The following is a 22615-nucleotide window of genomic DNA, read 5'->3' on the forward strand; positions in this document are numbered from 1 at the left end:
TAACAATTATTAATCATTTTTAACTTCCTTTGCTTCTTGACATTTTTCAGTGTCCTCTACCTACAAACTTTCAATTTTCTTCATGTGTTAGAAATAGTACTGGGCCTCCCTGGTGGTGCAAGGGGTTAGGATGCAGAACTACGAAGCTGTCCACAGCAGCTTCATATCCCCAGTTCAGTTCAATTGAACTGCAGCACGAGTTCAATCCCCAGCCAGGGAGGAGACCCACATGGTGCAGCAGACCTCTCCTGCCTCTCCCACTGCTCCCCTCAGCAGTGTATTTCAGTAGTTCTGCCTATTCTGTTCCTCTCAACCCCCAGGCCTCTGGTCTGTGCCCCGGTTCTTATATGCACAAATAAATAAATCTTTAAAAAAAGAAAAAAAAAAGAAATAGTATGCGTACAAGCAGACATTTCCTTTCTCCTTACAGGCTTTAATCCAAATGTTTAATGCCTTAGCACCTCCTTTTCCCTCAGGCCAATTCTTCAGGGTTCACCCCTACCTGCCTCCACCATTGTCTCTTCTTCACAGTCGCTCCTGAAATGTTGTATTAAGTCTTGAATTTATAGCTCCTCATCTTCCTTAAGCTTTTCTGAGACTTCACTGAAAAACTTTCTGCTCCTTTTCTGTTTTTCTCTTCTTCCTGTCTCTCTCTTATTCTCTCTTCTCCTTTTTCCCTTTTCTGAAAGTGTTATAGGACAGGGAGAGGGGCAGCCCAAAACCCTGCAAACCTGCCTATTCTAAATGGGTTCTGCCATCCGCCGCATCAATACAAAACATAGGAGACTTTAATGAAAAGGAACTTTAATAAAACTAGGAAACAATACAGGTAAGGCAAAGAACCTAGTTTCTAAATCAAGCACCCAAAGTTACCCATCCCCTCATGGGTAAAAGTCCATCCAAATGGGATTGGCCCAGAGCAAGGCCCCAAGGCCTGCCACAAGTCTAAAGCATCTTCCAGTGGGGACCCACAGAAAAGGGTCACAAACAACCAGCCCGGAAGGAAAAGAGCAAAATCAACATCAAGATAAAAGCTGCCATTGTCACCTCTCCCCATGGGTCTCACCCACATCTGTGTCACCCAGTCCACGACCAAAAGACAAGTGCAGTTTCTTCACGTGTCTCTAGGCTCCATGCGCCTCCTCCAGGTCTCCTTCTGGCTCCATCCTGCTTCCTTCCTCAGTCTCTTCTTCAGCTTCTCCTCTTCCTGCTCAGCTCCACCCTCCCTTGGGTGGGGCAGGGAACCTCCCCCTTTCCTGGGGACCACCCTGTTACAAAAGGAGTACACAAGTAAATTTGCAAGTGAAGTATCATTTTAAGGAAAGAGAACTCCCTATTAGGTAAAAAAAAAAAAAAAAAAAAATGTTGTAATTAATGGTCAAATCCTAAGGAGTCTTAGCATTTTGTGATCACCTAAATCAACTGTTAAGTGAGCATCTCCTACATGCAAGGTGCACGCCCCTGGACACAAGGAGAAAGCTGTGGCCTGTTAGGGTGCAGCTCCCAGAGCGGGCACGGCTGTCACAGGGAAGTGGGCCCCTTCTGTTAAGAAGAAGATATTCTGATGAAGGGGCCTAAAATTTATTTGAAAGTTTAGCTACTGAAAGTAGAAAGACTAATTTATGGAATTATATATTACTAATGTGTATTTATTGTGATTCTTCTCTATTCCCCAAATATATACATGTGGATTCTTTTTATTATAGCCAATCTGGCCTAACCAGGCATTTCACATTTCCTAAGACTCCTAAGTCTTAGGAACTTTGGCTCAAGGATTGTGCTGTTCCATAGTAACCGCGTTTGAGCACTTGAGTCCAAAATGTTTCGGATGTTCTAAGGATAACCAGATTTCAAAGGTCCAACACAAGCATAAATGGTAAAATATTTCATTAGTAAAACTTTGTATATTGACTACATGTCGTAATAGTAATATTTTGGACATATTATATAAAATAAAATATTATAGAAATTATTTCACTTGTTTCTTCTTTTTTAATGTGGCTATCAGAAAATCTAAAATTGCACATGTGACTTGCATTATGTTTTACTGGATGACACTGCTTTAGTGAATGCCTATTTTGGCTACTTTTTTAGTAGCTTTGATGCCAAAGCAATGCAAATCAGTTGAAAACTGAAGATACAGTGTTGTGACATGCAGTAGATGAAGTCAATGGAAGCCCACGGAACCTCTCAGCTCACATATAATCTTTGTCATTGTGTAGGATTTAGCAGAGTCAGACCACAGAACTACAAATAAAGAGTTGACAAGGATACCAAGATAAAGAAAGCAATTGAATATTACAGAGAACCTTTGGGAAATGTATGGAGTCTTTGAATATTTTTGCATAAATAAGTTAATATTAAGCCATGAGAGTCAAATGAAAAGAAGACTATATTATCATACATTAAAAAAAAAAAGCAAGCAACACCGGTCAAAGAATCATTCCAGAGTAGTAAAGGTAAGCAGAATTTTGTTAACTGTAAGATCAAATTTCATAAGTTGTAATTTTATTTTTAAATATAAAATCCCAATTCACTGTTTTTGACTACTTACTACAAAATTTAGTTTCTGATTTTAAGTGCATGCAAATGCATGCAAAATATTTATATGACATAAATATGTGTGTGTATATGTATGTGTAGACAGATAGATGGTTTTTTTAACCAGTATTTGGTTGTAGGATCTTAGTCTTGTGAGTGTAGTGCCAGCATTTATCTCATTTTCTTCAATTTTCAGCTTTAGCTTCTTTAAAGAAAAGTGAGAACTGATACTGTTATAGATTCTTCGAGATTTGAATGCTTTCCTCCCAATCTTTTTCAATCATCACACCCACAAACAATTTCACGGACTTTTTCTCACTAATTCTTTCAAAGGATTTAATGTAGATTTCAGTGGAATAACTTTCTTTTTGCACTCATATAGCATGTTTTATTAAGTTAATTATCAACTAGGTATTACTTCATTAAATTCCAGAAGGATAGTTATAATAGTTGTAATCTGATTTGGGAACAAGTATGACAGATTCTCTGGGGGCCCAAGACTCACCTGTACAGGTGCGATGGGGCATACACTGTACTGTGGCAAAATGTACACAATGACAGGTGTCTATTACCAGATGAGTTAGCTCAATGGAGACTGGTTAGAAACTTTCTACTATAACATCAGTAGCAGTGCCTTCGTAAGGGGTCAGCTTTCCCACAGATAACAGCATTTCCTGACTTAGAACATCTATAAATACCTGGAAAATATGGTGTCTGAAAAGAGCATGGAGAAATCAAGCTTTAGCCTTAACTCTTCTGCAAGTATACCATAATATTTATAAACCTGACAACCGCAGCATTTGTTCTGTTCTCAAGGTTGCATTCTTTTTATGACTACCTAAGCATTGCTCTCCCATGGGCATGAACACACACACACACACACACACACACGAATCTGAAATTTGATTGGTCCAATAAGTACCCACAAATAAAAAAATTATGGGTGGCATTGTTGCATGTATTTAAATTTATAAATATGAAAAACAACAAACACTATGCCCAAAGATGAAGAAAACTTCTTACATATGCACAGTAGGTACTTAATTAACACATGATGAATGATGTACAGACTAAAATATTTCTGTCAGTGCATATTAACTGTTCATTCCAATGTCAGTAATATTTATGCACAGTGAAGAAATGCACCAATATTAAACTAAACCCTCCAAATGGATGTGGTGTAGGAACTGAAGTGTGACTTAGGCAATTCCCAGAAGCATCATGTGGAAGCAGTGATCTGTAAAGCACTGGATAAAGGTTACTGAAGTTGTCAGGGCATAAATGATTGCAAGGCTTGTATCTGAGAGAGAATGGAAATAAAGAGCTTAGAAATCATAACTGGAGTTTTCAGAGTAGGAGCAACCGTCTAAGAGCCATGTCTCCTTTGTGTCATTAAAGAAGCAAATGAAGGCAATTCAACATATGTCTTTGTGCTGGAAATACAAAGCAGGACCCAACAGAACCAAAACCAGAGCCAGAATCTTAACCTTGGGTGAAATGCAGAAAGCGTGTCTTCCTCAAGAAGACTATTTTAACATCTGGCAAAGAAAGAACACCCCTTTCAGTCAAGCATGTCTTTTGACTTTCTCTTTAAAAAATCAGTTTGGCCATGTGTGGATGTTTAAAGACTATTCATTTATATAAAAAATAAGGGGGAGATGGCTGAATGTGCCAAAAACTAGGTTAAAGACCAACACTTAGGTTTCCCCATGCAGGTGTGTGGTGGATGGAGGTCAAACAATTGCAGCTAGCAGGTAGTGCTGCATTTGGTACCCTTTCACTAGCTCACCTTTTTGTCGCTGTGCACAAATTAAGAGGCAAATGTGTTTGGCTGAAATCCCGTCCTACTTTGTTACCCTGGCCAAACATCAAAAAGGTTGGAAGGAGGAAGATGTCCGCTTTCTCACTTATAGGTACCTGAGCTTGTGTGTGCAAATTTAAAGGTTTTTCGATCTAAATAGGAACAAGGAAAGTTTACCCTTTTCAATTTAGAATTTGGTGGGTGTGACAATCCGGGAAGACCTGGGAAATAACTACTGTTTGGTTTTGATGATACACTTGGTTGCCATTAAAAGAGCATATAATTATATCCTAAATGTGGACTTAAGATTTTAACAGATTTATCTAAACTTTCAGAATTTGTACCATTGCATGTAGCTATCTAAAGCTAACTTCTGGCAGCTGTAGTAGTACTCAAGAACTAATATGAAATCAGAACCTTTTTTTAAAAAAAAAAAAAATCCCTCGGACACATCACCCTCCTCCTCAGTTAACATTCACGCGCAGGAAGGGGTTTTCCTTTTTTTTTTTTTTTTTTTATTTTCAAGAAGCCAAAGGAATTTCGTAGGCAGCTCAGACTTACGCCTAACATATGCAGACTGACAAGACAGCGATCTCTTCTCTTCAAGAGGAATTCCTCGCTCTCCCACAGTGTCTTAATATTCCACAAAATAAATACGGGGGCGCAGCTCTCGGGTGCTTAGCTTTCCCTTTACAGACAAACCATTTCAAGGAAAAGAAGGGAGGGCAGAAACGCTGAAGTTCTACTGCCTGCGGAAAAGGTCGAAAGCCATTAACATGTAAATAGTTTTTTCCATTCCAAAGCACCTTATCGCGGAGACGCCCCCAGGGACTCGGGACGCCGCGGCGTCCCCGGCGCCGCTCGCCCTGGGGAGGAGCGAATTCGCACCCGGGCGCGACCCCGCCGGGAAAAGGGACGTGCAGCCAGAGGCATCGGCTCCCGGAGGGCCGGGACCTGGCCGAGGGTGACACCGCGCGCACTTCCTGGCACCACGCTGGTTCCTTCCCCAGACGTGCTCCCCGGGGACGCGCGCCCTGCCCTGCCCCGCGCGCGGAGCCCCTGGCCGGCCCGGCCTCTCCGCAGCCCGGGGCGGGGGGACAGCGGGAGGCGCCTGCGGTTGTGCACACGACATCCCACAAAACTTTGAGGTTTTCTTATTTGTAACACGCGTTGGGTCTGGGGGCAAAAGAGACGTGCGTTTCTTAAAAAACTTGACTTTTTTGGTGCGCGGCAGCGCGTCTGCGGAGCTGGGGCTTCTCCTGCTCCGCAGCAGGCGACCGCCCAGGGCGCCACCTGCACGTCCGCGCCGGGCGGGGGTGGGGTGGGGGGCCCGCGCCCCGACGCCCCGTGGAAGGAGCGGGGCGGATGACAGACTGGGGCGCCCCGGCCCGCGCCCCCGCAGCGCGCACGGCGGTGGGAGCCGCGGCTCCTCGGCGCTCCGGGCCGCGGCTGTGGCGGGGAGGAAGCGGCGCGCGGCGGCCGCCAGGCTCCTCCTCTCGCCGGTGCGGCCCGGCACTACCTGGCGGCGCGGGGGGCGCAGCGCGCAGACGCCCCTGCGGCGGCCACGGCCCGCGCGCCTCGCCCGCGCGCGGCCCCCCGCGCGCGCCTCCACCTGCCGTCGCCGGCCGGGCCCGGCCGAGCCGGCGCCCCCGCCTGCCGGTGCGGGCCAGGCGCCCGGCGGGCCGCGCTCACGCAGGCGGCGCAGGCGGCCCTACGCTGGCGGCGCAGCGCCCGCCCGTCCGCCCGCCCGTCCGCCCGCCCCCTGCGCTCTCCCCGCCCCCTCCCTCCGCGCAGGGGCCGAGCCAATGTAGCCCGCGAGAGAAAATGGCGGCGGCGGCGGGGAATCGCGCCTCGTCGTCGGGATTCCCGGGCGCCGGGGCGGCGATCCCCGAAGCGGGCGGCGGCGGAGGGGCCCTCCAGGCGGGCAGCGCGCCCGCGGCGGCCGCGGGGCTGCTGCGGGAGGCGGGCGGCGGGGGCCGCGAGCGGGCTGACTGGCGGCGGCGGCAGCTGCGCAAAGTGCGGAGCGTGGAGCTGGACCAGCTGCCGGAGCCGCCGCTCTTCCTCGCCGCCTCGCCGCCGCGCTCCTCCCGGTCCCCGTCCCCGTCGCCGGAGCCCGCGGACGCGGCGGCGGGCGGGAGCGGCTCCCAGCCGGGCGCGGGGCCGCCGCCGCCCGGAGCCGCGGGTCGCCGCGCCCGCCCTGCCGAGCCCGCGGCGGCGCCGGACAGCGGCGCCCCGAGCCCCGCGGGGCCCGAGCCCGGGGAGAAGCGGACGCCCGGCGCCGAGCCTCCTCCTGCGGCCGTCCCTGCCGGGTGAGCGGCGCGGCGCGGGCGCGCGGGGCTCGGGGCGGCGGGCGGCGCAATGAATGGAGCGGGGCTGCGCGCGGGGCGGCGCGGGGCTGGGCGCGGGAGGCTGCGGGCGGCTGGCCGAGCCCCGCGCCCGCGGGCACCCCCTGCGCCCCCGCGGCGCCCCAGACTACTTCTGGGGGGCGGGACGGGGGCCGGGGCGCGGACGCACCGGGAGTTTGTTATTGTTTGCAGACATGTGACAGGCGCGCCGGCGGCTGCGGGGACCGGGCGCAGAGGTGGGGAGGTCGCGGCTGGCTTTGTGGGGTCCGCGAGGAGCGGGGCTCAGCGCCTGGCGGTGCCGAGTAGGGGGGCTCGCGACACCCCAGGGGCGGCGTCCCCGGAAGGCGAGGCCAGAGTTTACTTGCAAGAAGCTGGGGGTCCAAAAATGGGCGGGGTGGGTGGGAATCCCCAGCCCGAGGCTGATGGGGCTCCGCGGGGCGCAGGAGGCTCCTGCCGGGTCCCCGCGGCCGTGACAGCGCAGCCTCCTGCAGGTACCGGGCTCGGCCGACGTGTCCGTCTCGCTGTCAAGACGGGGCGGGCGGGCTGCGCTCTCCCGCGGGCCTGCAGCCCGGGAATGGGGTGCGCCCAAACGCGCCCCTCCGGGGGCTGCGAGGGCTCTGGGGAGTGCAGGCTGCGCCGCTAAAACTTGAGTGACTTCTGTGGGGAGTTTGAATTTGGCCTTTGAAGTTGCTTTTGGCGGAGTAGTGTGAGAGCCGGCGCCGGATGTGTTAGCCATTCAGTTTCTAAGCGGCGGTGGCTGCTCCCCCGAACCCCCTCCGGCGTGGTTGGGGATCGCGGCGCCCGTGCGCCTTCGGCGCGGTGGAACGCGCGGCCTGTCCACGGCCGCATTCCGGGGGCCACTGCGGGGGGCTCGAAGCTCGGATCATCTGTGGTGCCTGTGCAGTTACCGCTCGTGGAAGGTAACTCGGGCCGGCGCTTCTTGGCCTCTTTTTTTTTTTTTTTTTTTGGCAACTGGGAATTTTTTCTGGAAAAGGAAATTCTTTTAAGTGTGACAACGGTAATCCTGGTTTTAAAACTCGGGCTAGTGCATGCAAAGCACTATCTTAATGGCTATTTTGAGTTTATGGAAATGTTTCTGGGAGAGTCATACGTTGCCCTGCAGAGTTCACTGACCTTTATTCTGAGTATTTTATGGACTGGGTCTTTATGTTCGTTTCCCTTGTGAGACGAATTGGACAGTAGGAATCCTTGGGTTTGTTGTTATTTTAAATGATATTTTAAAAACTTGATTATTTGGTTAAAGCTGCACTTCGTTTATTACTTTGGAAGTTCCCCCCCCCCCAAGAAAAAAAACACTAAAAAAAAATATGGTCAGCACTGTAGCATGGTAATATTGGGAGGAAAGGAGATAGCCTCCTCTACATTTAATTGCTTCTTTGCAGATTGTATTACCACTTAACTAGAATAATTCTTTGAAGTTGTTACACAAGTGAGATCCAGATTAAAATATTAGCCTCCAAACTTGAGAAATTAATCTTGTATATTCTCAGTGAGACCAGCTTTTAGGATATAATAAGTAATTTAGCATTCTAGACGTCTTAATGAGCTATCTATGCATATAGTAACAGAACAACCACTGTAAAAACAGTGTAGAGAAAGTCAGGGTTGTCTCACAAAATAAGACTCAAGGGGAGGCAGATAGAATTCAGGGATTGAGTAATCCATGCTTAATGTTTTCATTTTGTAACCTACGTGTCTTCCCTCACCCCCTGTTTAAGGGTTGGATTATAATTGCACAGTATATGAAATAATGTGTTGCTCAGCCTCATCAATTTTTTAATGCATTTCATTAGCCAGAATGCTGTTTCTTCACCCAAATGTCATATCTAAGGATTCCTTTTGTAGGAAAATGTTGAACTACAGTGACTTTTTTCCTCCATTTTTTGGTCAGTGGGGTTGAAATTTATTTGAATCTGTCGGTATGAACTCTAATAGCCATTCAGTAAAATTTCAGTTTACCTTTTTTGACAATAATTACATTCATACTTTAAGGAGAAAAATCAAACATTGAGATTTTGAAATATGTTTGTGTTTCAGTAGTAGTATTGGTCTAAAGAACCCCCTGTCTAAAGACCTATTGTATTTTTTAAAGATAATTGTATCATTTTTTATTTCAGAATTTCCCTCAATCTTTGATCCTTAGATGTTGAAATTGTAATAGTAGAAAATGTTTGTGAAGTATAAATATAAAATGTAACATAAAGTGAAATATAAATAATACTTATTAAAAACAGAAGATTTGAAGTCTGTCCCTCTTCTTGGGGTAATAACTGAAATCAGTGAAAGTTTTATGCCTGTAAGTGGCGCCCAAGGGTTTGGAATTTTTCCTTATAATACAGAATTAGGGGCTTTTTCTTCCTATTTACTGTCTTTGAAGAAAAATTACAGTGTTACTCTCCATTGAACAGGCTATTGTGAGTTTGGTAGATATAATTACTCCATCCTATTTTTGTAACAAAAAAACCTAACTATCAATTTGCTGGCCCCATGAAAGAACAAGATATGCTGTACTTGTTAATGTTCGTTTTTGTTTAAAGCTAAAGCTATTTCATAGGCTGCTTTTATATCTTCATATAGCCCACGGCTTTCACTTCCTTTTAGAAGCTGTTAGGTTAAAAATAAAATGTAGTGACATTTTGGTAGAGGAGGTATGGAAACATCACCTGTCAGTAAATTTTTTCACAAATGAAGTTGGTGATTTTGCAAAACAATAGAGGTAATTATATAAGTTGGCCATACATTAATTTGTAAGTTTTGTAGTTATGAATTGTCTCCAAGCTCTATTTTAAATTGGGTAAGAAAATTAATGCATTCTTCAAAGATTAACCTTATTAAATATAATTTTGAAAGTGAAATATCAGAGCCAGAATTGTTGCCAGCTTTTGTTTTCCTTTCATATCTGATTTTGGCAAGGGTGACTGGCTAACCAACATTCCTTAATATATGATTTTCAATGCACTATAATAACTCCATTTTGTTAGATTAAAAAAAAATCCAACCAGGAAGTAATTCTGTTCATTGATATTCTTTCCTGTCTTCTGTACGCATCAAGCATAATATGTTGCATGGTTTAGAAATGATCATTGACTTGTAGACTTGGAGGTTTCAAAATATGGAAAGAAAGGAGTGGTCTTTGCTTTCAGTAGCAGAAAAAAGAACCAGCTTGCCTATGCTGTCTGCTGATCAGTCCTTGAACACCGGCTGTGAGCATTCCAAAGGGAGAGAGGATGGGTGGCAAGGCAGCTAATGGGAATGGATTCCCTTGAGGAAATATACTGGGCGTTGAAAAAATAGGATCATTCAGAAGTGCTCTAAGTTAGAAAGCATGGCTTTTGCATTTGTATCCCATTTTCTTGGGTCAAGGGATATTTCTCTGTGAAGAAGGCGATAGAAAAATGTGGCATGGAAAAGCAGTAGTCTCCAGAGGCTGCATTAGAGCTGCATCTCTAACCTTGGAATGCTTTACTTACACCAGATATACCACGTATGCTCCTTAGACTTGGTTGTGTTCCTCAGTCCTCTTTTTTATACCATAAAAAAAGAGCTGCTTTGAAATGTAAATGGGTAGATTAATATGAGGAAAGGTGCAGTATTAGGAATAAACCCAAGTTGATTTTAAGTCATTTAAGAACATTTTTAAACATAAGAAAAAAATAAGAACAGAATTAAAGTAAATGACTCATTGTAAAGCAGTGAAATCAGTCAGGTGCTCTTATTGCATGAAATGAGAGAATTTTAGGTGTATGTAAATGCTTAGATGCCTTTTCTATAATCACTTCCTTGCCGTCTGTTGTCAGATGTTATATATATTATCTCATTTGTTGTCACTATAACCTTGTAAGGCATTGTAAATTGTGTTTTGGAGAGGCAGAAACTCATCTGAGATGCTAAAGCCCCATCATCACACAAGTAGAAGACAGAAGTAGGATTCAAATCCAAGATGGTCTGGCTCTACATTCATTTCTTTTTATCACTTTATGCTGACTGCCTTTTCTTTTTCAAAATAATAATCAAATTGATGATTTTTAAGAGGACAGTTGTTCTGTAGGAGTCGTAATAAACAGTAGGTCTCTACTGAGTGCCAATAAATCTGTCTTCTGATATACATGCATATATATAATGCATAGCTTTATGTAACCTGCCTCTTACATGTCATACAAGTAAACTGTACTAAGATCACCTTATCATCCTAGGCAAAGAAAATAAATAGTATTGTTTCTTTGATTTATTGATATGTGATATATTAAGTTATAAATGAAAGGAAATAACCTGGAATTAACATGACTCGTTCATCTGAATAATGACACAGGTGGTGAAACTATTCCAGTATTGCTGGGTCCTACCCCCTTTGTTATTGTTTTAGATTTCATACATCGAACATTTAAGAACCTCTACAAGGTGATGGTTTAAGTGGTGAAGATAATGATCCTCAATACACAGCCTCATATGAACATTGTTCACAATACCTTGTAAGTGCTGTAAGTGAGATGGTTATACAGAGGGGTCACCCAGACACCCAGATTAAAATTAGTCTCTGAATCTTATCAACAACTTTCCAGTCCTATTTCTGTAGTGACTCTCAAGGTACCTCCCTAGTTTTCTGAGAATTAGCCAGCCAGGTTAGTAGGTAAGGTTGATCGCTTTGTTCAGCTTGTGCCTGTGCATTGGTCTGATAATTTTTGCTCTTTTCATTTGCTCTTTTACCCTTTTCTTAGGACAGATATATACTGTAGCTTTTCCATTTCCACAGTAATGGAAAAAGAATCTTGATACAGATTCTTGATCCTGTTTGCCTACACACTTACAAGAAGTATATGCAGCACTGCAAGTTTAGGCATGATTTTTTTTCTTGCAAGAGAAAATTAAAATGGGGAAATGGGGAGCAAGAAATTCAGTATCTGCCAGTTCTGGTTTTAAATTCAATTTTTATTTTTAGTAACAGCAACTCTGCTAGTTAAAAACAAACAAAAACAACATAAGGAAATGTAAAATATGCTCTAGGGTGTAAGATAATCGGGAAGATATCTGGGTCTTCATTTACTCTATGGCACATCACACTGGGTTTAGGTATGCTTGGTATGGAAGGGAGCTCTGTATTGTTAGTGACTGAGTCTTTGGAATACCAGTCTGGCTAGTTTGGGGAATAGATTGAGATGTTATAGAGTCCGGGAACTGTTAAGTTCTTAAACCCAGCAAGCATGTATTTCTGAAAGTACAGTCTGACATCTGGGAATTGTTCAATGAACCCATCAGAGCTCTTGAAGACTGGAAAAAGTCCCTGGAGCTTATGCAGTACGCTAGTTAGTAAGTTAACTAAGTATCACATGTAAGCATAACAGTGATGCTCTGTGTGGAGTGAGGAGAGTGGGCAGAGGCTTTACCCTTTACAAATAAATATGATCATTGCTTTTCTTTATTGCCTAAGCCATCACTTAACTGATAATCAAGTAATCTTCAAACTGGTCTTACAGCATTCTGAATACTAAATAGCAGTTGTTAGCAGGCAAGAAATCTGTCTCATTCTTTATAGCATCTTAACTAGTGTCTGATACCCATAAATATTCAGAGTCCATGAATGTTAGGATGAACTAATTTTCCTAAAGTGGTTATTTTTAAGTGAATATGTTGGAAGATTGGACTAATTTACCTGAAGTGATTTTAATCATGATTTAGCTTAAGACAAGTTTTGATGGCATGATTTCTTGTAAGATTGTGTACATTGGTATTTTAGCATTAGTTGGTGTTTAACAAGTAGTGATTGCTAATATTGACCCATTTCCTATAATGTAAAACTGATAATAATTAGTTCGCTTTTATAACTAAGTGTATTTACAAAGTAATTGAAGCCGTGATTCAACTTTCAAGTACTGAGAAAATTGAGTTCTGGTATTTGAAAGTACCCAGTTATTTGGGCTAATGGTTAACCCCACCCCCCGATTTTCTTAACCTTGATAATTTTTTCTTGATATCCCATCACTGTCCTTTTGAACATTAATGTTAGACAGTCCTCAGAGTGGTCCTAGGGCGTCTATCATTCTGTCTCATCCAGCCTGGTCCCAGTATCATTAATGCTCCAAGATCAACTGTTGGGAGTCACAAATGGTGGCAGGTTTCTTTTCCTAGCCCTGACCTCTCCTAAGCACCAGACCTATATCTAGTTGTCGATATGGCACATCTATACCCGGATGCCTAAAACCATATTCACAATTTCCCCTATACTTCCTCTTACTAACTTGTTCCCTGGTCTTAAAATGACAGTACCAGGACCTAGAGGTTATCCTTGACATCTTCACCCTCACCTCCTTGTATTCAGTCCATCATCAGAGGCTGGCAATTTGGCCTTTTATCATATCCCTGGCTCAGGCTTCTGTGATCTCATGTGGACTAATATACTACTCCCCAAACTTGCTTCCTATAACCTACTTACCACCTTCCAATTTATTCTCTATATTATGTGGCCAGAGTGATCATTTCAAAATGTAAATCTGATCATAACTTCCTGCCAGAAAAATAAATGAAATGAAATTTAAAAATCCTCAAGCGTTTTCCTTTTAGTTAAACACCATAGACTCCATAACATGCCATGCTGAGTCTTTACCTGGTCTGGACTCTGCCTGTCTCGCCAGGCTTATCTCAGATCAGACTCACCCCTGTTTTCTGTAAAATTGCCTTTTTTCATTTCTTCAATTTCAGTACACCAACTCCTGCATGGCACACCCCCCTCTTCCTGGAATACTTTCTCCAGGCCTCCAGCCAGTTCCTCATTGTTCAGATTTTACCTTATTGATGTTTCCTCATAGAAGCTCCTTTCTTGATTGCCCAGACTGGCTTCCTACCACAGTGTCCCTATTGTCAGTGTTGTTATTTTACATTTACCACCTCATTTGTTGAGAGGCTGCTTTCCTTAGAAGACCTTAAGATCTAAGTGGGCTGAGCCTTTGGCTGGTTAGGGAGAGACCCAGCACTTAGCAAATTGTTGACTAAATCGCTGAGGGTAATAATGTCACAGCAAGTTTAATCATCTTTTCTTCCCCTTTGGTCAGAAGTGGTATAGGACCTTCCTGAGATGAAGTTAAAGGTCAGAAGTCTAGACAGTTGGTGTTTCTCAGTTATCAGTTTGTGATATAGTCATTGGGAGGTATCTAGGCTATTAAACACCAAGTGTGTAGATGACGTAGTAGAATAGTTGAATATAAAGTAGGATAATTTAATGCTCTATAGAGGAAATTGCTGTACTGCTTGATAATCTACTATAGGTAAAAAGAGTTTGCTGTCTTTATGTAATTCTTATGCACATACTAGGGAGCTGAGAATGTGAGAGAATATATACTAAATATATGGGTGTATGAATAAATAAAGATGTTTTAGGCACTAATAGGATTCCTTTTTTAAATTTTTTTAAAGATTTATTTATTTATGCACACAAGAACTGAGGTACAGGCCAGAGGTGTGGCAGGTGAGAGAATTCATCAGAGACAGAATGGGGAACAGAATAGGCAGATCGACTGAAATATACTGCTGTGGGGAGCAGTGAGCAAGTCAGGAGAGGTCTGCGTCGCAGTGTAGGTATCTCCCTGGCCGGGGATCGAACTCGTGCTACAGTGGCTGCAGATAGTTTCATAGGTTGTGTCTTAACCTCTTGTGCCACCAGGGTGGCCCGGGTTTTTTTTTTTAAGTTCTCTGGGAAATTAAACTTAAGATACCAGTTTTTAGGATTCATGTCCTAATATATTATTATGAATATACTCAAAGATGTCTGTATTAATATAATTGTTCTTTTTTCAAGTTCTCAGAATTTAAGCTTAGGATTTTTGTCCCAATAACTCTACTTCATCCATAATTTGTTAATTTGTTATTAATAATAACTCAGTCTGGAATAAATAGTTCACATTTGCATTAAAGAAAAGCTTTGCTAGATAGGTTCTATTTAAGATTTCAGAAGCCAAGAACCCACATAACAGAAAACGTTTTAAAGTCTACTAGTGGTAACTAAATCCTGCAGCCTAGCCTCCCTTATCTAAAACGTGGTTTAGCTCTAAGAAGTAAAGAGAAAAAACTTTCACTGCCAAAGGGCTTGTAACTAAATCTATACTTTGAAGTTCTCTGATTTTACACTTAGAAGACTTCCAAGGGCTTTCATTCAGAACTCTCTGACACTTGTTTAAGATACTGTACTTGCTGTCTTGTCCATTTGTTTTCCCTAACATGCAGCAATTTAAAGGACTAGCGTGTGAACAAGAGGCAGGTCCTGTGAAGAGAGGAGTTTAGCAGAAACCTGAGGGCAGGGAGAGAGAAGCCTTGAAAACTTGCAATTGGGGGCCACCTGGTGTTGGAACATTCAGTTCCACACACCTGAACAGCCTCTAAGATGTCCAATTTATTAAATCACAGCAAAATAGAAACATTGCTTTTTATTTTTTATTTTATTTTTTATATAATGCCCCTTTATTTTTTAAATTTCTCTTGGAAAATTGGAGTAGTGTTTCAGTTAACACTGGAAAGTGATAATTAATGAGAATAGAACATGCATAAACTTTTTAAGAGCAGTCTCTTAAGTTTTGGCTGTTAATGGTTTCCCCTACATTGATTTTTAGACATTAGTTTCCTTATTTGTGAAATGGTGTGTTCAAGATTGTGTGTATACATATATATGATATGTGTGTGTGTGGTGTGTATGTGTGTATATATATATATATAAACACAACCATGGCTCACAGAAGTGGTGTTCCTACTCAGTAGACTAAAATTAGAAAGCTTATATAGTAAGGAAGATTTCCATCCAAGATAATTATTTAAAGTAGTTTGATCCTTAAAGGGGTAAACTTCTAAGATAACTCAGAGTCCTCCAGCCTTGATGATACTGAGTGGATAGGGAGTTCTTCAAAACTACATAAAATTGCATGCTGCTTACTAGAAATGTCTTACGGTCTTGCTTTATTTGTTGACCTGAGTCATTTTATACCTTGCAGTTTCTTTAAGATACTTGATAATTAGTTACCACCACTACCAACTGACCTTTCTCCTATGAAGAGTCAGGCAGTAAGCTTTAGCTTCGTAACATTAATGAAGTTATTTAATTACTACAAAGTTGTTGGTTTAATGAGATGGGTACTTTGCTAAAGCAGTCTTAATCTCCATATGCACTAAGGTAAGTATTTTGAAACAGACGTTATCTTCTTATTTTTTTTCCTTCAAAATAATTAATTGGCTGCATCTTAATTTTTTTCTGAATTTCTGCTGATATTCTTTTTTTTTATTTTAAAAGATTTATTTATTTATGCAAGAGCTGAGGTACAGGCCAGAGGTGCGGGAAGGTGAGAGAATTCACCAGAGGAAGAGTGGGGAGCAGAACAGGCAGACGGACCGAAAACACTGCTGAAGGTGCTCCCCTCAGCATCCCTTTTCTAGTAAGCAGCATGCAATTTTATGTAGTTTTCAAGAACTCCCTATCCACTGCAGCAGGCGAGGCAGGAGAGGTCTGTGGCACCATGTGGGTATCTCCCTGGCTGGCCGGGAATCAAACTGGTGCTGCAGACAGCTTCACAGCACAGTGCTCAACCCGTTGTGACACCGGGGAGGCTCTCTGTTGATATTCTTAAATTTTTGTGTGTAATAAATTATTTTCATTGAACCTTAGATTTTTAAAAAGATGTGACAGATTAATGTAGATATTAATGTTCCTGAAAGAGTTTTGGTATTATAATATGAATTCATTTTGAATTTTGAAAATATATCTCAATTATTCTGGTATACCAGCAACTCCATACTTACTTTTGATGTTTTGTTGTTTTTGATGTTTTATACTTTTGATGTTTCTGGGATTCAGAATTTGTAGAATTAAATTTCATTAATGGAGTGATTGGACAGTCCTTTTGAAAACAATGGAACAATTTATTATTTATTTATTTATTTAAAGATTTATTTATTTATACAAGAACCGGAGTAAAGGCCAGATGCGAGGGAGGGTAAGAGGATTCACCAGAGACAGTGTGGGGAACAGAACAGGCAGACTGACAAAATCCACTGCTGAGGGGAGCAGCAGGAGAGACAGGAGAGGTCTGTTGCGCCACATGGGACCCTCGCTGGCTGGCCGGCCGGGATCGAACCCGCGCTGCAGGGGCTGCAGACAGCTTCACAGTGAGGCGCTCAACTGCCTGCGCCACCAGGGAGGCCCCAATTTATTTTTTAAATGTATATCATTTAACAAAAAGGACTATACTATGTCTACTGTATAATTAAACTATTTTGTTAGTTATTTGGATGAACATGGAGTTACCTTTTTACTGACAACATAGAATTCCATTCTGTGGATGTCTCAATAATTAATCAGTTTCTCATGTTTAGGCATTTATATCGTTTGCTTTTTGGTTGTTAATTAAGCATCATTGACTACCATTTTATATAATTTTTCTGAGTTATCCCCTTAGTTCTGTTTAGCAATTATACAGTAATATAATTGCTGAGTCAAAGGACATGCATATTAGAAAATGATCTTATATTCAAACTGCCCTGTGAAGTCGTTGTGCTTAATTTACCTCGCACTATGTGACAGTACCTATTGCTCCACATGCTTGCCATCATTGAATACTATCAGTTTTTCCTTTTTGTCAATTCAGTGGTTAAAAGATTGTTTCTTATTTTAAATGGCACTTCTTACCTTTTTAGCATCATTGTATACTCTGTCATATTTATTGACAATTTCTGTCATATTTATTGACAATTTGTGTATTTCTTCTTACACATAGAATTATCCATTTTATTTTATTTGTAAGCATTCTCTATATATTAGAATATTACTTTTGATATTTATTGTAATTGTTTTCCTCTGCTTTGTGTTATGACTTCTGAATTTCAATCATAGTGGGTTTTTATAGAGAAGCTTTAAATATTTTTTCAAATCAATTCTTTTATCATTCCTGTGTCTAGGTTTTAGAAAATAGCCCTCCAGAGAGGCAGTGCTGTGTAGTGCTGGGAGATGAGACACCTGGGCTTTCACCAGTTTCATTTACTACCAAGTAGTATAGCTGGGAAGATAATTAATTTTTTTTGCACTTTGATTTTCTCTACTATAAAATGAAGATAACTGCTTCAGAGTTGTTACAAGGACTAAATATGTTCATATAATTTTTTAAAAACAATTCATGGTACATAGTAATAGCTACTGTTATTTTCTACTGCAAAATTATAAAAGTTAACGGTGTTTTCTACTAGCATTCTTACAGCATTTAAAGTATTTTAAGAAAATACTTTAATCTCTTATCCAAAGCTTAATGGATGACATATAGCTCTGTCTTTCTCCCCTGCCCTCCCAGCCCCCGCCCCCCAAAATGTCTGTCTAGATGCCCCAGCACTGTTTATTAAGTGTCCTTTTTATCTTATACAAGTTTACAGATATTTGGAAGCTCTCAAATACATGACTTTATTTCAGATCTTTGTCTTGCACTGAGTATAAATTCCTAAATAAGCACATTTCAAGGTTTGTACAAAAACTGAAAGAAAGTCATTGACTAGAGAAAAAAGGATATCAGATTATTAGCTTTATTTTTGTTGAGTTGTCTTGTCGATGTTTTGGTGCCTAAAATGTCTTGCTTCAGTGAGAAACCTGCATCCAACTACCTCTAAGGTTGTTTTTCCAGGAAGAAGTTTTACCAGGCACTATAGCCGCCACGTGTCCAAACTGAATCCTGGTCCTCCCCAGCCTCTTCTTCCTCCCCCTCGGTTATCCCTGTAATCCCTGCCACCATCTCCCTAATTGATGTGCTCTTATTCCTCTGGCTTTTTCACCCTCAGCGTCCAATCAGTAACCAGTTCTATTGTTGCCTGTTCTCTGCTAGCCTTGGAATCCACCCCCACAGCTGCTAACCCAGGGTCAGGCCACTGTCACCTCATCCCAATTCTTGCAGAGTCTCCTTTCTAACCATCCTCCTGCTTTTGGATGCGTCTTTTATCTGTACTGCAGTTAGGGAGAGGTTTCAGCACTGCAGGTCTGATCTTGACACTTCTGCACTCTCCTCATTCACAGAATAAAATCCAGACTCGTTAGTGAGCTCAGAAGTCCCTGATGACCAACTCTGCCCCTCTCCCAGTCCCCTCTTTTAGAAATCCCTGCTCGTCCTTCTAGTACCCTGCTCCTGTCATTTGATGTCATGTTCATATTTTTGCTCCCCTAGATCTCCTTTATTCTCAACATGCTGAGTTCCAGTTCATCTACGTGGAACACTCATTTTGCCCCCATTGTGAGAGATTTTTAAAATAAATTTTTATTCCCTTTGCAATGAAAAATTATTGGTATTCTACTAAATATAAATGGTGCTGTTCTGCAGAGATCATATATTGTCCTATAAATTCTGCTAAACTCCTTGCTTTAAGTTTCTTAGCATCTGAGTTAAATTTGCTCCTTTTAAACCTTATCAGTTTTTCCTTGGCATCTCATATGCAGTCCTGTCTTACGAACGATAGTGTTTACCAAAAAAAATGTTATATAATGAATTAGATATTCCTGTTAATTTGTGTTAAAAATTTTAGAGATGCTGTTTAAGGAAAACGTGTTGCCGAGTGATGTATTGCTATCACAGATAATGATCCAAGACCAATCTCAAGTCAGAGAACAAATACGCTCAAATGCTGTGAGCACAGAGCTGATGCTGGCCTGCGTGCATACGTCAGAAGGTTTGTGAATCAGCTGCTCAGAGTCGGTAGTGAGCACATCAGATGTAGGGTCATTTCAAATTATCTTTTGTCTGGTCTGTGATTTCTCTTTCCCAAGAAACAAAGGGCAATGCAGTAAACAGGCCAGGTGTCAAGGCATCATTACTCCCAACACAGGCAATGTCCATGCCTTTAAGAACACTCTTAGGGAAAAAAAGACAACATTCTTGAGTGACTGCTGTCAGGTGGGCACCACAGTTCTGAGGACCCACCAGGGAGGAAGCCTGTGAAGGAGTTTTATAAGCTAACAGTCTACCTGATGACTAGTCTGGTGCTGGCCTCAGCCTGCAGGGAGGGCAAGTGGGGTAATGTCTGGAGGGCTTCTTGGGAAAGGAGAGGATCCTGCACCAGGTTCTGAGAAATTATACAAGTGGAAAGGACTTCCAGGGAGTTTTTGTGGCCTGAAGGTAGGTGTGACGTCTACCTTTTGTGGCCTGAAGGTAGATGTGGAGCAAACACACAGGCCCAGAAGCTTGAAGTCTTGTACTGATGTGGAGAACTGCAAGTGTAGTTCAGGTGCTTTGTCTGGGAGGGCAGGGTGTGCCTGGGTCTCAGGAACAAAGCTGGGGACAAAGATGCCTGACCAGAGAATGTTATAGAGCTCTCTGCTTCCATATTGCTCCCACAGGCCAATCCTCCATCTCCATGCTTAGGACAAAATGAAAAGCCTTTGTGCTTGGACAGGTAACCACAGTATGCCAGGAAGTGGGTCAGGAGGCGCAAAGGAGATACATCAGAGCTGGTACAAGATAGTCTGAGCCCCACAGGTCTGGAAGCTGTGGCTCTTGTACTTCCCAAAACTCCCCATAGTTTCAGAGGTTCACAGACTGGGACATGTTCTCATGTAAAATTAATTCCATCCACTCTGGTCCTGAGAATGATTATGGAGCTGCATGTTTACATTTAGTGACTACACACTATAATAATTAAAAACCTGGGGCCTAGGAATCAGACCACTTGCTACTGTTGAGCTCCAGGGAAGTCACTTACCTTCTCTGAATCTCTAATTTCTCACCTCTACAATGGAGTGAATGGTGGAGAGTAGAATAGATAATGAAGCATGATTCTTGGCTAGAAAAGCATTCAGTAAATGTTAACTATCAATAATGTTCCTGCAAGTAACTGTGAAGACTTACTATTTAAACCTTCCTACAGATAAGGAATTATGTGATGTGGGATAAAGCGTGTCATTGAGGACCTATGGTCAATCTTATTTTCTCATCTGTGAAAAGAAGAGGTTGATTTACATTAACCTCTTAGTTGGGTTTTTTTTTTTTAATTTTAGCAACTTTCCAGAAATTTAATTGGACATTATTTCTTTATTAAGAAGAATATTTTCTGTGTTAATGGGTATATTTTATATGTGAATAGAGGTTTTAGGTTCTATCTAAAGAGATTATAAATTTTAAAGATTAATCAAGTTAACATGGTCACATTTCACTGTATTTTGACTTTATATTGATATAAACAAGTAAGAGGTAAATAAGAAAAACCATTAAACATTAGTGGAAGTGGGGCATCCCTGGTGGTGTGAGGGGTTAAGCACAGCACTATGAGGCAATCCACAGGCTCTGCAGCATGAATTTGATCCCCGGCTGGCCAGGGAGCAACTCACATGGCGCAGCAGACCTCTCCTGCCTCACCCTCTGCTCTCCTCAGCAGTGTGTTTCAGTCTACCTGTTCTGTTCCCAACTCTTTCTCTTGTGGATCCTCTAACCCCCCGCATCTCTGGCCTGTACCCCAGCTCTTCTGTGCATAAATAAATTAATCTTTAAAAAAATTAATTGAAGGAATCATATTTTACTTATAAATTCCCTCCCCACCCACCATATAACTGACCAATCCAGGATGCCAGTTGCTGGTTGGGTTCTAGGCCGAATGTTGGGGTGTTCTGGGGGTTTGTTGTGTCTGGTGCATCCACAGTTACTGGCCAGAGCCCTGTGGTGGATCAGTGCCGTAGGAGTTTGGACGGGGGCTGCCATCTTCTGTGGGTCTCGGATTTGGGCTAATCCTTGGAAAGTTTGGTGAGGTGGTAAGTGGAACTGTTGCCCTATTGCTTGAGTCCACAACTTACTTTCCACAGCCTCCAGTGGAAATCAGTGGTATGTCCACCTTTCACCAGCTCAATGGTGCGTCTCCCTCATATTCAGACTTGTCCAGTGTGCTAGAAGTTAGCTTGTAAGTCATGGAAAGCAGCTTGCAAGAACACTGGCAATCCAAAGTGACAAGGTTTGTGCTGCTGTAAAGGAGTATGCAGGGATAAAGACATCTTTGGAGAATGCCAGACTAAAGAAAGAGTCATTCGAGATAACCAGCCTTGCAGACACTTAAAGAAGGTGCCAAGGGCCAACTTGGTTTTGATGGAGTAACTCAATACCCTAGTTCAAGAATGGAAGGGAGATTCACATACTCAAAACAAGAAGAGGAGACAGTGGAGACATTCAGAGTACTCAAGTCCCTAGAGAGCTCAAGAGAATCTCCACATCACAAGGCAGTTTTCCAAACCTGCCACGAGGCCAAGAGCAGAATTTAAAGGTCCCTTCCCCAAGAGTGGGCCTGGGTCCAAGGCACCTCTGTTTCCTCCCCTCCGCTCAGGCCTCCTGATGCCAGACTGCACTCACCCACCTCAGTCTCCACCTGAGGGACATGAGGCCAGTGGAAGCCCTCTTCCCAAGTTGTAGTTATTCAACTTCACCTGCTGTGCACAGTGTTCAGCTCTTTCAGTCTACAGTATATTGTAATTTCTGGAACACACAATAAATGTTACTTTATATTCACAGAATGTTTGGATTCTCTCATTAGCAATGAGGAAATGTATTTAAAAGATTATTCTTTTCAAAGTTGACTTTGACAACAGAACTGAGGTTACCAGAGAGCAGGGGTAGGGTGGGAGGAAGAGTATGGATAGTGGTGGGGGTTTTTAAATTTGTTTACCCCCCAAAATTTTTAATTAATGTGGCTAAAATTAGTTGTAGTTATTAAAATAACAATTCATCTTTTGACTTACAAACTCCTGAACTTCTAAACCTGGGTACCAACTATAAAGAGAAATAAAATTGAAAAGTATTGAAGGCTCAGAAAAGAGAGAAATCACATTTGTTAACCCACATTGATGAGAAGATATGTAAGTAACTATACTGAGTGAATATTATTTTGCAAAGTAGGGAAAATAAGGAAGACTAGCAATTAGTTAATGCGC

General features: G+C 42.5%; 1 protein-coding gene across 1 annotated transcript in view; it reads left to right on the forward strand.

Annotated features, from left to right (window-relative positions):
- Positions 1-5802: 5802 nt before the first annotated feature.
- The window catches only part of MAP3K1 (mitogen-activated protein kinase kinase kinase 1), a gene marked incomplete at its 3' end in the record, with an annotated part of 63266 nt that continues 46453 nt past the window's right edge, over positions 5803-22615 (forward strand). The window contains exon 1 of the mRNA XM_084233259.1: positions 5803-6651. Coding sequence (XP_084089385.1) covers positions 6167-6651 — 485 coding nt within the window. The 5' untranslated portion in view covers positions 5803-6166. The remainder of the gene's footprint in view (positions 6652-22615) is intronic.

The sequence above is a fragment of the Talpa europaea genome, assembly GCF_964194135.1.
Source record: "Talpa europaea genome assembly, chromosome: 5".
Lineage (NCBI taxonomy): Eukaryota > Metazoa > Chordata > Mammalia > Eulipotyphla > Talpidae > Talpa > Talpa europaea.